The sequence below is a fragment of the Limanda limanda genome, chromosome 2 (assembly GCF_963576545.1).
Source record: "Limanda limanda chromosome 2, fLimLim1.1, whole genome shotgun sequence".
In the NCBI taxonomy this organism is placed as follows: Eukaryota; Metazoa; Chordata; class Actinopteri; order Pleuronectiformes; family Pleuronectidae; genus Limanda; species Limanda limanda.
This window is the reverse complement of record NC_083637.1, coordinates 29,211,364-29,226,109: the sequence shown is the minus strand read 5'-3', so window position 1 is coordinate 29,226,109 and position 14,746 is coordinate 29,211,364. Positions and strand designations below refer to the sequence as shown.

The 14,746-nt window shown below is 38.6% G+C and overlaps 1 protein-coding gene across 2 annotated transcripts; it reads left to right on the top strand.

Moving 5' to 3' along the window:
• The first annotated feature begins 1,113 nt into the window (after positions 1-1,113).
• LOC133020405 (integrin alpha-L-like) lies at positions 1,114-14,336 on the top strand. 2 transcript variants are annotated; one of them, XM_061086957.1, is made up of 19 exons: positions 1,114-1,403; positions 2,338-2,452; positions 2,772-2,863; positions 3,025-3,107; positions 3,200-3,314; positions 3,418-3,548; positions 3,659-3,801; positions 3,904-4,051; positions 4,610-4,745; positions 4,849-4,922; positions 5,219-5,336; positions 5,498-5,640; positions 5,885-6,031; positions 6,136-6,330; positions 7,184-7,314; positions 9,087-9,244; positions 9,340-9,503; positions 12,530-12,646; positions 13,170-14,336. In XM_061086957.1, exons 1-19 carry the CDS (start codon positions 1,346-1,348, stop codon positions 13,179-13,181), a joined length of 2,280 nt encoding a protein of 759 aa, XP_060942940.1. In that variant the 5' UTR covers positions 1,114-1,345; the 3' UTR covers positions 13,182-14,336. The 2 variants fall into 2 exon arrangements, with proteins under 2 accessions (XP_060942940.1, XP_060942931.1); XM_061086948.1 differs by having other exon boundaries at positions 2,335-2,452.
• The last annotated feature ends 410 nt before the right edge of the window (positions 14,337-14,746 follow it).

Sequence of the window (14,746 nt, the reverse complement as noted above, 5' to 3'; positions counted from 1 at the left end):
ATTTTTTTTTTTTTTATCTTCATGACGTTTCTGTTATGTATTTTTACTGCAAATTGAAGGGCAAGTCTGTTTAAAAAGGACCACTGTAATACACAAAAATGTATCTCAGCATAGTCAGACACCATGAACAAGAATCCACTCGAAGTAATTTATAACCTCTCAAGGAATATTTTTAATCAGCTTCCAAATATGGCAACATCAAGAATGCATTGGGCCACTTTCACAGATTTCCCCTTTCATTTTCTCAGTTATTCTACAGTAAAAATACACAAAGATTTTTATTATCATAGTCAGAGACACCATGAACAAGAATCCACTCGAAGTAACTTATAACCTCTTAAGAAATATTTTTAATCAGCTTCCAAATATGCTGACATTATGAATACATTCGTATTCATTACAGACTTGCCCTTTAATTTGCATTAAAAATACAAGATAATTGACATGAGTAGGTACGCCATGAAGATTGAAAAAAAAAATCCAATAAAATAAAGTTGTGTTTTTCTTAATTTTGGGCCGTTTCACCCAACCATGCTGTTTTACCGTAAAGCCACAAGTAGACGCGCAAAAAAAACCAGAGGGGGCGGCTGGCTTCCCAGATGACGGCTCAATTTAATGCGGTGCTCCGCCGCCGCCAACTCGCTCGGAGAGACGGACAGTGAGATCTGAGCACGGAAGAGGGGGCAAACTTGCTCTTTTGATAGTAAAGGTTACCTACCCCTGCACAATATGGACAATACATTTCCTCACACACAGGGGCTTGCTTGTTAGCGCTGTTTATTCAGTTTAACAGGAGAAAACAGCATGTCTCCAGCTCAGACCAGTGGAGTCATGACGCTCTAAATACATGATATTTGAGATCGTAAACAGCCCAGTGGGTCTCAGAGGGTGAACAGGATACATCTGCAGTAATAAAGTTGATTATTTATAAAAAGATGAACAAAAAACGTATATAGTTTTGCAATTTTTCAAAGATCAGTGACGTACACCAACTTTAACAACTCCAAACTGCGCCAGCAACAACAAACGCACGTGTCCGTCACTTTTAGGTGTCCTCTGGAAACACCTCCGTTGTCGTTTTCTGTATTTGTGTATTTGCAGTGCGTTTCTGTATTTACAGTCCGTTTCTGTGCGTTGAGCTCTCAGAGCCACCGTACATTTCAGAGCAGCAAACTAAAAGCGAAAGTGTGAGGGAAGAGATAAATTTTGCTGAGAGCATTGTCGTGAGAGGAGAAGTGTCACAACCATCTGTTACCGTAACTCCCTCATTTAAAAAGCGCACAGGAGGTGTTGCACATAGGGTTTAAAGTGTCAAGCAGCACCATCTTTAGCCTTGAGAAGATTCATGTGGAAGATGAGAGACCAGCGTAATATTTTCCTTCTCACCTACATGGTGGCTCTTGGTAAGAAAATAATATTTCCCACATTTATCGGACAAAATTTCTCCACGAGATGAATTGTGTTTCTGGGAGAATGTGTGTTTGAGTGTTTTAGTCTTAAAACTAATAGATCTTTCTTTTCGTTATACCCAAAGAAATGGATGTTATGTAAAGTTACAAAACCTTATGAATGGACCATTTCAACTTGAATATTTGTTGCTAAGCAGATATAGTTGCGTAAAATGAGTTTTGAGGGCTTTTAGAAAATAGCTGCCTGCTGCTATTCTTGGAAACGACACTTATGAGACCTGTGAGAGAGAACAAACAGCAGAGCTGGGCTGTGGATTCTCTGTGAGTTTGTTTACGAGATTTTTCTATTATTTGATCTAAAATTTTTTTAAATATGATTAGTACAGCTTCAAGCAAAAACATTTTTGAAAAGCTCTAATAAAGATAACAAAGAATGGAAGGTTCTGGTGAATCCAGATTTTCTTGATAATTTGCAATATTCATATCCTCCCAAATCAATGCTGCTTGAGAACAGTGCATTTAAGGTTTAATTGTACATCAAGGTCAACAATTGGAAAATATCCAGGTTAGTATGTAAGTATTGGTTCGTATTTTAGGAAATATATATGAATATGTGTAAGAGCATGAAGTTGGATAGATATGAAACCATTTGCCTCAGATACACTTGGGTATCATTTTACTTTCTATCTACTTTTTCTTTGATAAAATTGAATATGATCATTTGTGCAGAATCTTTTGTTAAATCTGAAACAATAATTGTGTAGAAACACTGTAGCCCTAAAGTAGATCAATGTTTTCTTAACATGTGTAGTAATGAGGCTTAACAAAGTTTAAATACAATATTCAAACTGTTGATTATTATTACTTCTACGGAATAAGATTAAAGCTTGCAAGAAAAAAAACAAGTAATTTTTTTTAATTGCAGCAGCTCCTCTTTCTTTGGCTTTCAACATTGATGCAATAAATCCCGATGTCTATGCTGGTGAAAAGAAAGATTTCTTTGGATACAAAGTGCTTCAGTTCACGTCTGGCACAGACAAAGGGTAAGTTTGCATGTTCAACCTGGAGGTTCAGTTGATTATTACTGTTGCTGATATCGCCATAATCCTTATGACTCAAGAAGTAGAAGCGGAAGATAAATGAGGTTTCCTTCTACTGCAGAGGTGTAAAGAACTGTCAGACGTTATTGTTGATCACTTTGACGGATGCATCCAGATCTTGCTGTTCATCACAAAAGCATGACTTCACATCCTGCTTCACACAGAGAGCATTTTCTTTGTGTTGAAATTGGGCTGCTGTGTCCACCGTAATTACTTCAATGGTTCAGACGACTGTTTTCATGGTTGTTCACCTCGTTCTCAGGATAATCGTCACTGCGCCGCTGCAGCTCAATGGATCTGGAGGAGTATGCAGACCTTACAAAAACCAAAGCACCCAGTGTTTCAATGCTGAAGGTATACAAATACAGTGTTGAATACAGTCAATGTTACACAATTAACCACACACAAAGTACACTTCTCAACAATACAGAAATGTGAGGCCTAAAATAGAGACTTGATAATGTAGCTGAAATGCTTTGCATTATTCTAGTACTAATTAAATGCTACTGTTTCAGACATTACTATGAAAGACGAAACGTTACCAGTGAAGCTCCTCGGCCTGTCGATCGCCGCAGACTCCACAAGCTCCCAGTTCATTGTAAGAAAATCACAAAGGCCAATAATTAGATAAAACCATTACAAATCAATGTTATGAATCTAATTTCCTTTACCACTTATGTTTGGACTTAGGTTTGCAGCCCAAGTGTAGCCCATGAATGTAATGAAAACTCCTATCTGAACACTGTGTGTTACAAGATGACATATAGTCTTCAGACAATCTCCTCTTTCACTCCTGCTTTCCAAGGTAAGAGATGAGGAAAGACTGGAAATGTCTCCATTGCTCACATCTTGTTCTTCATGTTTTTGTCAAAACAAACAATGGTTTTATTCTACATATTACTTTTCAGAATGTACCAAAAAGACAGTGGACCTTGTCTTTCTTGTTGATGGATCAGGCAGTATGACCGGAACTGAGTTCAACAAAAATAAAGATTTCATAGTGGATTTAATGGCCAGCCTTAAGAACACATCATTCAAGGTCACTGCTCCACTGCAACATTAAAGAGTTCATGACTTTTATTTGTTGAATTATATACAAATGGTGTTGTGTTAAATTGTATTGTGTTGTCTGTTTCATGCATTTTCCAGTTCTCAGCAGTTCAGTTCTCCTCAGAATCCAGGACGGTATTTGACTTCAACGACTATCAAGATGGCAGCGCTCTTAAAAAACTAAAGAAAGAACCCCACATGGAGGATCTGACCAACACACATGGAGCCCTCGAATTTGTGATGTGAGTTCAGTTAAGTTATAATTGTCGATTTATTAATATTTATAGATGGAGTTTTGTTTATTCTGAGCAATTAAAAAACACTTTACTATTTGTTTTTTTCAGGATAAATATCTTGGAAAACCTAACTGCAGGTGCCTCTCCTGATGCAATTAAAGTTCTGGTAATGATCACAGATGGCGAGCCCAGTGACAGAGACAATGGGATTATTAAAAAATATGATGAGAAACAGATCATTCGCCTTGTCATTGGGGTAAGCTGTGATTTTATATGTTTTATTACTCTTCTTACTCTGTCTTATTTATGTTACTAGTTTACTTCTCTCGTCCTGTGTTCATCCTGCTGAGCTAAATGTGTGGTTTATATACTGTGTATATATAGGGTGAATTCGGGTAATATGGGATATTTCTGCTGATGTTTATCAGAGGAATTAGACTCTAAGACTTAGAAGAAGACCTGTTGAATCTGGTACACAGATTGAGGGTCCCGCCCCTTCTGACTGCTACCGAGTGCTGGTCACCTGTTTATCCCATTTTTATTCATATTGAACGCAGTGTATTTCAAAATTCTGGTTCACAGGATATGCATTCCACATACAGACAGACATTCAGCTCATAGAACTCCTACAGAGATGCACAATTGCACTTCTCACAAAAGAACTGAAATGTATGACCAGCAACGCTAAACTGTTTTCTCTTGAAATGTTAGTGTAACAATCATGTAAGAGCTCAGCCTTTCAGCCTGTGCTGTTTCTTTTTACGACCTCAGACTTAGACGTGGGTCATAATATCAAACTGCATTCTGATTTCAGGTCAAATACGCTCAGTTAGAAAAATTCACAGCCATTGCTTCAAAACCAGCAGACCAATATGCCTTTAAAATCGAGGACTACAACGGACTGAAAGGAATACTGGAAAAGTTTCAAAAAAGGATTTTTAAAATGGAAGGTGATATTGGATATTTTTCTTTCCTCTCTATCAAACAATGTCATAACAAATACCTCAGCCTATACACACCAATACTTGTGAACTAGTTTTGTTCCATATTTAGGCTCCAGTGTGGCTCGAGGAGGAGACTTGAAGGAGGAAATGGCTCAGAGTGGATTCAGTGCTGTCTTCTATAACGTGAGTAAAGTGAAAACGGACAAAAATCTGAGCACATTCAAAATCCCAGTGCTTTCTATACACAGGTGCAGACAAACAGTAGAGTTAATTCCCTCCTGAACAAAGCGGCTGTCTTGTTGAGGGACCACTGTTTACAATCTTCCATTGTTTTTTCTGGATGAAACAACATTTCTCTAGTGCCCCAGTGGACCAACCAGTTTGACAGCAGTAGTTCAGACTGAGCATTCGACATAGCACCCACTGGTAGCTCCACTTTTCTCTGTGCCATGACTAGCAATGCATTTCTCTGTTGACAGAATACGTTGATCCTGGGTTCAGTGGTCTCAAAGAGCTGGGGGGGCTATCTCCAAGAGATCCATGAAGGAAAAGAAACAAAAATTGAAGATCTACCAATGAAGAAGGACTCTTTCATGGGTAAAGTCATATAACAATCATTACCATATCACCTGCCCCTTTATTAAAATAGTTTCATTTGGCAGGAGACATGAAAAGGTAAATAGCTTTGTATTGTAAAGCACTTGGCTTCTTAGAAATTAACACACATTCTGTATTGTAAGTGACGGTCACTGTTGCAGGATACTCCATCTCTGTTGGCAAGAGGGACAATGCTTCTCTATACTTTGCGGGTGCACCAAGATTTGAGCACACAGGACAGGTCCTACTTTTCAGTCGTGATGGTGGTAATTGGGCCGCAGCCCAATCACTAAATGGTACCCAGGTAGGTACACTGTCTTGAAAAGGTTGTTTATAATGAGTTATCGAAACATAATTACATAAAAGTTTTGCTTGGCGTGGTTGCTTGGTGACTCTTCTTTTTTTTAAGTAAATGTGTGAGAAAATGACAGCTCTTGGAAGCACAATACATGATTATCCTTACTCTACTCAAATACATGTTGGTTTTTCAAAATATTTTAGCAAGTGTATGTTTAGACCCTCTGCAATTGTATGCCCCACTTTTTCAGATTGGCTCCTACTTTGGTGCAGAGCTGTGCTCAGTAGATATAGACTCAGATGGTAACACTGACTTCCTGTTGGTGGGAGCTCCCCTGTTCTATCAGCCCCATGAGGAGAAAGAAGGCCGGATCTATGTCTACATACTGTCTGAGGAGGTGGGGGCAGCGATAAAGCTTCACCTGAACTGTGATGCTTCTTATTTGTTTCCTTAACTTTTTTAATTGATGCATTTGTTTTCATAATGAATTGACTTCTACAGATGCAACTGGAAATTGTACTAAATGTGACAGCATCCATGGGCAGATTTGGCACCACCATTTCCAGCCTTGCGGATCTTAACGGAGACGAACTCCGAGACGTTGCTGTTGGGGCCCCCCTTGAGGATGATAACAGAGGGGCTGTGTACATCTACCTTGGTGACAGACACAATGGCATACGCAGCACTTTCAGCCAGGTGAGCTCATCACTGACATGCTGTGGGTAGATTCATCAACCACACATCAACCAGTGGTGCATCAAGGAAACCCAGTGAATACAGCATTAAGATGAACCACAATTTCACCAGGTCAAATCCACCATGGGGACGTTTGTTGAATCTTCCTAATTTCCTGTCATCTCTATACTGTCTGTCAAAATCTTTGACAGATATTTATTCATTCCTCATTACACAGTATGAAATTGTCTTTTGAATAAAACAAAAACTCACATCTTCTAAAGGACAAACTAAACTTGTGTTTAGTTTAGTTTAGTTAATTTTAAAAATGTTAGATAGAATAGAAATAGAAAAGATAGAATGAAATATATTTACAGCAAAAATCACAAAATAATTAATCAACAACATATGTAGTAGAAAAAAACACAACATAAATATTCAGTCCTCTCTATGGAAGCCGCCATGTTTCTTGTAGTAGCCATGACTGGACAAAATAAACACACTTTGAGTTTTTATGAAAACTGAAGGTTACCACAGGTTCTCTATCATGTTTGGAAGGGGAGGGTGAAGTGAGGTGTATTCAGCACATGACACTTCACCACTAGATTTCACTAAATTCTACACATAGCAACTGTAAATCCCACCAGATCCATGAGTTTCAATGCATGTGACTTCAAAATCAGATTATCAGATTGTTCCTGATATCCAACATCATGTATGATCCTTATGGCTCCTTTTTGGTAGTGAGCATAGTGGCTGCAGTGTGGTTACGTAGATGTTGCCCCATCAATCGAGCGTCATCTGTTTCCACCACCTCTCTAATGAGTAACTTAGAATTTTTGCACACTTTCAGTTTTCCAATCTGTTATTCCAGAGAATCATGGGACAGGAAATAAGACCTGAGATGAGATTCTTCGGACAGGCCATTGATGGGCGCATTGACCTCGGAGAGGATGGACTTCCAGATATTTTGATCGGATCACAGGGCATGGCTGTTGTCTTAAGGTAGGGATACTGTGTTCGTTAAAGGTTCAGTGTGTTAGATTTAGATGAAAGGATCTATTGGCAGAAAGTGAATATAAAATAATCCTAGTGATGTTTTCACAAGTGTGTTTCATCTAATTTGTACGAATCATTATTTTATTTTCCACAGAATGGGCCCTTTATATTTAAATTCTTTATATTTACATTGGTAATGTACAGAGACCGCCATGCTTTTTACAGTAGCCCAGACTGGAGCAACTGAAGGTTACCACAGGTTCATGTCATGTTTATAAGAGGGGAGTGGGGTGAGGGGTATTCAGCTGCAACTTCATCACTAGATGTCACTAAATACTACACACTGAACCTTTAACAGTATGAATCAGAATCAGATAAAAAGGTTTTTTTTGTGACGTGCATGCTGTATGGCTAAGTGTGTACAAAGTGTGTGCTCACAAATTGCTGTACAGAAATAGTGAACGCTTGACCTGAGAACCTACTAAGCACTATAAGTAACCAGATCAATACACTCAGGGTGTTTTATGGTACATGACGAGGCTCTACATCACAGAGCTCTACAAGCCCCTGAGAGGCGGTAGACTAGTGGCAGAAACTTGGACTATGGGCAGAAAAGGTCTCTGGTTCGTCTCTGGTTCAACTCCACGGAGAAACAACAAAAAGACGGACCTTGATTGATCTGTCCAAAAATCCAAGAGGATTCTCCCTACCCTGTCTAGTGCCCCTGAGCAAGGTACCTTACTCCCCCAACATCTGCTCCCCGGGCGCCGTACATGGCTGCCCACTGCTCTGTGTGTCCTGCACCAGATGGGTTAAAAGCAGAGGTTAAATTTCCCTCCTTGCATGAGTGTGCTTGTGCATGTCTGTGCATGTGTTTGGGACAAATAAATGTATCTTAATCTTAACCTTGACAACATATTTATTAAATTTTATAAATAAAAGAAATTATCAAATCTGTTCACAAACAAATACACATTACATCTAGAAAATGTTTCATAAGCTGATTTCAAAATATAGGTCAGTTTTTTTTGCATTTGCGATATTTTTACAAATAAAACAAAAAAACACCAGCAGGGTTTTCATCCAGGCAGGTGTAAAGCAGGACTGAAGGAACTAATATCAACCGTCTCCTATACGAACTACCAAAATATGATTCAACTCTATGCACTAGTGTACCATCATCCTTTAGAAATAAGCGTCTTGTAATGGAAATTTACTTAATAACTTCTTAGTTTATCCTTACAACAGACATTTCCATCTAGGGCACAGCTCAACATAACTTTATGGTGCACCCACTTTCTAGCATCTGAGCCCTAAGTCCTTTCATGTATTGCAGAAGTTGATCCTGAGGTCATCTTCTTTCAGAGGTCATTCTAGTGAGCTTTGCTTTAGTCTGAGGTTGGACTGTGTTTGTCCTTTTTTTGAAGAACACGCACCCTAACCACATAGCCATACATGATACTATTTCCTCTCTAACACATTTAGGATGCACCGTTACAGACTATGTGTTCCAGTCACAGAACAATACATTCACACACACCGCCCCCCTGGGTATTTTGGGTCAGGAGGTAATCCACATACTTCCCTTTTCATCTCACTTTCAACCTCCACCTTGCCTGTGTGATCCTTTCTGCAAACAGCTTTTACAAATAAACTTACAAAGACAACTTGTCTCAGAACCTCGTTTGTTGACCAATTTTCCACCACAGTCTAATGATACATTTTTTATCTTTTAAAATTAATTTAATAAATTTGTATCTTTAATCAATATCTTTCAGGTCCCGTCCTGTCTTCAACGTCACCGCACATCTCTCTTTTCTTCCTAAGGAAATAAGCACTGAGGAGATTAACTGTGTGGACAAAACAGATGAAAGTTTACCCATGGGGATCTTACAAGTCTGCTTTGAAATGGTAGAAAGCACAAAGAGCAAAGCCGGTAAGGACCGGAGCCAATGAACATATTTATTACGAGCTGCCAATAGTGCACACCCTATCAATGAGGTACTTTAATCTTGCTTTGTGTCCTCATAGACGTGATGAGCTCAGGACTGAACATCTCATACATGCTTAATGTGGATCCAGTGAGACAAACCTACCAAGGTTTCTTTGGAAATGACAAGAAAGCCTGGAGTCTTACTTCCACCTGCAACCTGACGGCTAATGAAACTTGCTTCCAGTACCCTGTCAACATGCCTGTATGGAGACCAATTCATTCACACTCATACTCTACACATATGTTTTAGAGCACCTACAACCTATATATAAATATCATCCATGTCACTACACTGTAAATTGCTTCCATAACCAACACCAGTGGTTCTGAAATTGGGATCAGAGGATCCTGGGGGGTTGATGAAAATTCGCTCATTAAAATGATCATGATATATGGGTATTCTGTGTTAACAACAATCTTAATACATGTTGAACGTCTTTCAAAGAAATGTTGTTGTTCTCACGAAACTTTTAGAAATATGAAAAGTTTGCTGGGTTTAATTATTCCAAGACACATGTGTGAGGTGTCCTCACAATATTTTATATAGGCAGAAAATAATTGAGGAGCTCTGCCCTAACACACTGGAAAATGTCGTGTAGGCCAGAGTAAAAAATTAGCAAAATGTTTTGAGCACATGACCTCTGCAACAGACGGATCGAAATTGTGTGTAGTTGTGTTTTCACAATTTGCTAAAGCAGGGGTCTTCAACCTTTTTCAGGCCAAGGACCCCCAAACTGGTGGAGAGATGGGGCAGGGACCCCCTACTAAATATATTGTATAAAATTGTGTTTAATATTAAACTGGGCCTAGTGCCATGTATAAACATAGCAACCCTGTTATTGTGCATTCAATACTAAGCTATTCAAATATTACACAGGTTCATATATTCATGTTTTTAATTTAAACATGTGCAAGGTAGGGTGGCCATGCCACTGCCATTTATAAACATTAGTGCTGTCAAACGATTAAAATATTTAATCGCGATTAATCGCATTTATGTCATAGTTAACTCGCGATTAATCGCAATTAATCGCAAATTTTTATCTATTCTAAATGTCCCATTTTTTTTCGTTTTAATGCTCTTATCGACATGGAAAAGTGGATTGGCTTGCTTTATGCAAATGTTTTATTTTATTGAAAAACAACATTGCCAAACGGGGGTACAAAATAAAATTATGAAGTGCACATTTCAGATAAACAAGGACTCAGCCTATAGTGCAGTTAAACCATGGCTTAATTTTTAAAAAATTTCAAATTTGCTGTGAACATAGCAGTCAGGCCTCTTATTTCAGAAACAATGAACCATAACAGTTAGGTTACCAATAAAAGGTAAGCCTACTACTTCTTTGCTTTCAGCTAGCTACTCAAACAGAAAAGCAACAAAATAACAAACAAACAAAATACACAGGCAAGTGTCGGCCTACTTTGAAGTAAATTAAACACAGAACTTTGTAGGGCTATTTGAGTCCTCCCCATATTTGTGGAAAATGTATGAAATAAGAAGTACCCTATTTTTAAATAAATAAAACCATATAGCTGCAGCCTAATAGTGTAACGGGCTGGGTTTATGTTTACGTTTGGTTTTGACGTATGTTCAGTAAAACACTGTGTTCAAGGAGCGTTCTGATGTCTGAGGGTCAGTGAAGGGGTCGGGGTGGAACATGTGACTGTTTGGACCAATAGGATGGGGTTATTTTGGGGATCGGGGCTCAATGAGGAAGTGCACTGTTGTTGATGTGTGCGAGTGAGAAGTGCACATGTCCGTGTAGAGGATAATAAAAGCTACTAAACCACGAAGAAGTTCCGTGTTCTGTGAAGCGGGGACGCTACAATAGCTTAAAAATATATATTTTAGTTGGCGAAATATTAAAACAAAAAGCAAGAGCAGGTCAGACTGGATCCGAACACAGATACTGAAGCTGCAGCTGCAGCTCTGCTTTAACTCGCATAAAAAAAAATTGACGGCGTTAAAATGGGTTTGCGTTAACGCCGTTAATAACGCGTTAAACTGACAGCTCTAATAAACATACATCTTGCATACAACACTGAGCTATTACAATAATTCACAGATTCATGTTTTTATTTTAAAGAGACAGTGAATCCTCAAGCCATCTGTGGATGCCACACATACTCCCACATTAGTGAGATGTCGGACCCTGATGGGTAGCACACAACTTATCTTATCTTGGACGGATGGAGGTTGTCAGGCAGAGGGTCATATCAGCCTCACAATATGTTGGATGCATGTTAAGACATTTAAATTTTAGGAAAAAGATTGGTTCGAAAATATTAAATGGTCTAATCAACCAAAGATTTCGCAACCCCCCTGCAGTACCTCCGCGGAACCCCTAGGGGTCGCGGACCCCCTGTTGAAGACCTCTGCGCTAAAGGTTTTTAACACTCAGGTAACAGAAATGTGCCACTGGACAAAACACTGAAATGTTTGCTATCAGTATTGAAATCTGCTGCATGCTTTAGTTTACTTGTTTTCTGTTGTTGTTGTTATTCAAGCTCAAATACTCACCGACCCACGTCTCCAAGTAGCAATACCTTTTTTGTCACATCATGATTGTAGCAGCAATTTCTATTTTACTGCCACTGGTGGCTGAGCTCGGTTTTAGTTCTGCCGCGTGTAGAAAGGATGAGGAGTAGAGGTGAGACCAGTTGGTCCCTTTGATCGTTTATTGCAAAATGATGGATAACAAGTCGGCATAAATAAACTAAAAGATATTAAACTAAAGAGTCTTTCTTAGCACAGTTCTCCTGGCAAACATCAAAGCACACGGTCAAAAAAGTGTTGTCTTCCTCAGCAACGCCCAGATGCTCTCGCTGCTGGCTCCTTAAGCCTTTCCCTTAGGGCTCCACCCTCAGCCTCAGTTCAGGTGTCCTTTAGGTGGGGGTAAAAACACCTACGGACACAATGTCACTCATTCACACACACACACACACACACACACACACACACACACACACACACACACACACACACACACACACACACACACACACACACACACACACACACACACACACACACACACACACACACACACACACACACACACACACACACACACACACACACACACACACACACACACACAAATCTTGTACATTTATTTGATCTTTTCTCATGTTCATGCTGAAATCAATTTCTTAAATGAAAAATCTCTTTTTTGTGAATATGTCTTCAACAATATGCAGATGACTTCTCTTCCTTTCTCATAGAAATGTCTGAAAGACGCTTTTTCACCCATCACCATCAAATTCAACTTTTCCCAAGTCGACAGTGAGAGTGCGAGTGCCGTCCTGAACGTGGACAGCAGCAGGTCGGCTAGTGTTGAGGTATGTGCACTGCAGACGGCTGCAGGCCGTCACACAGAGTTGTATATAGTTGTATCCTTGTATCCTTACAGACTATGGGGAAATGGATGTCCCACAAAATCCTCCTGATTTTAAGCATATTTTCAAATTGCAGATTAAAACAAACCGGGGAGGAAATTCTGAAATATAATGGGAAAAAAATTCCATCGATAAAAGCTAAATGTGACTTGGACTTTTTGAATAAATCATGATGTATATGAATTAAGTGACTTAAAACTTCACACAAGCTTATGCTAAGGAGACAGGAACATCAACATCTGTGTGGAGCGATATGAAAAAAAGTTATACTTCCTCATTTTGATACATTAAATAAACCTAAATGTTATACATCAAGTTTTCTAAACTTTTTTTGTACTGTTCATGTTTTGAGTATTGTTTCATTTGCATGTTCTGTTATCATTTAATGGCACCAAAGTAAAACATGTACTGCAACTATCTGCTTCTTGCTGTGTATTTTCAAATAAGCAGCAATCTTTTTCTACAGGTTCCCTCTTAAAAGCAATGTGCAAAAAACAACAACTGTGTTGCTGAGCTCGAGGTGGATTTCATGTACCCCCAAACTTTCGTCCCATCCAGTGCAAACCCGTCCTCATCCTCATCATCATCATTCGTCACCATCTCCTTCGTCCTCAGCATCCTCAGCTTTGTCCTCAGCTTCAGCTTCACAGCATCAGCACCAGCATCCACAGCATCAGATCAGCTTCAGGCCAGGTGTTTAAGCTTGCCTGAAGAAAAGTGATTAATTTACTGCGATGCTTAATTGAGATTAAAGTAGATTATATAAGTTTATAATTAAAAAAGAAACTAACAAAATAATCTAAACAAAACATACCCTCCTTTGATAGTCAACAATTTCAATAAAACTTTTGAGGAGTGGTCGGCCAAATCAGTGGACATTAAAAATAAAATTAAACAAGTGGCAGAATAGTGACAGAAATCTTTGGCATTTCATGAAATATTAAATGATCAACAAGCTGAATTTCAAGTATTTGTGTTCAAACCCTTTTCCAAAATGTATTGACTGCTCCATTATACGATAATTCAGAAGCTTTGACGTCAAACTGTCCTGTGATAAAACAGGAATCACATACAAAAGGACAAATGTGTGAGACATGAGATTCAACCAAACGTTTCAGAGTTGACAGCTGAAAGAAAACAATTTAAAAGTTATTCTGCCACAATTTCCTTCATAATAAAATTAAAAACAATAAGTAGAGTGTTGTAAATTCAGCTAAATAGATCCCTGTAACCTGGGTATGAACCAGAATCACATGTTTAAGCATGCAGCCCTCATCTTTAGCCTCTCAGTAATTCCTTATTATATTTTTAGTTAGTTCTCGCCTGTAGGGAATGATCTCTGACCTGTTAATGGATAAGCCTAGAACATGGGTCTTTGTCTTTCTGCACGAGGCATGTTTTTTATGGATACACCATTTCATTTGTGTTGTATGCTTGGACACATGCAGTTGTGTCCGGCTGAACCACGAGATTTGGGATGTTGTTTTGCCTTGGGTCGCAACCTCCCTATATAATGTGTGCTCGACTCCTGCAAAGGCAGACTTTCACTATTGGTTTGTGATGTCTCCGGGTATACCATGGTATCCGTCTGACCTGTGAAACTTCTGTGTAATAAACATTATTATACTTGTAAGTACTGGGTCCGCAGTCCTTTCCTTCATCATCAAACTTCGACAACCACATCTACCTCTCGGCTGACCAGAATATACTTCAAGAGCTTAACATCACCTTTCAAATTAAGAGCATAAGATGTTAAGATAAAATATAAAACAAAACAAAAATAAAAACCCGTCTTCCCTGAATTTAAAAGTTAAAAGGTCCAAAATAAATTTAAATATAATTATAGATATGACATTGAATAAAATGTGTAAACAGAGGGGCTTGTATTATGGTTTGTGCTTTTCATTTAAGATGAAACACGCTATGAGTTAAGGTGTATTTGACCTCTGACCTTTAATTGAATTCAGATTTATTCTTCTTTAAAAATGGAGAAACATTTTTATATACATGAATAAATAAAAAACTTTAATGACAAAAAAAAAA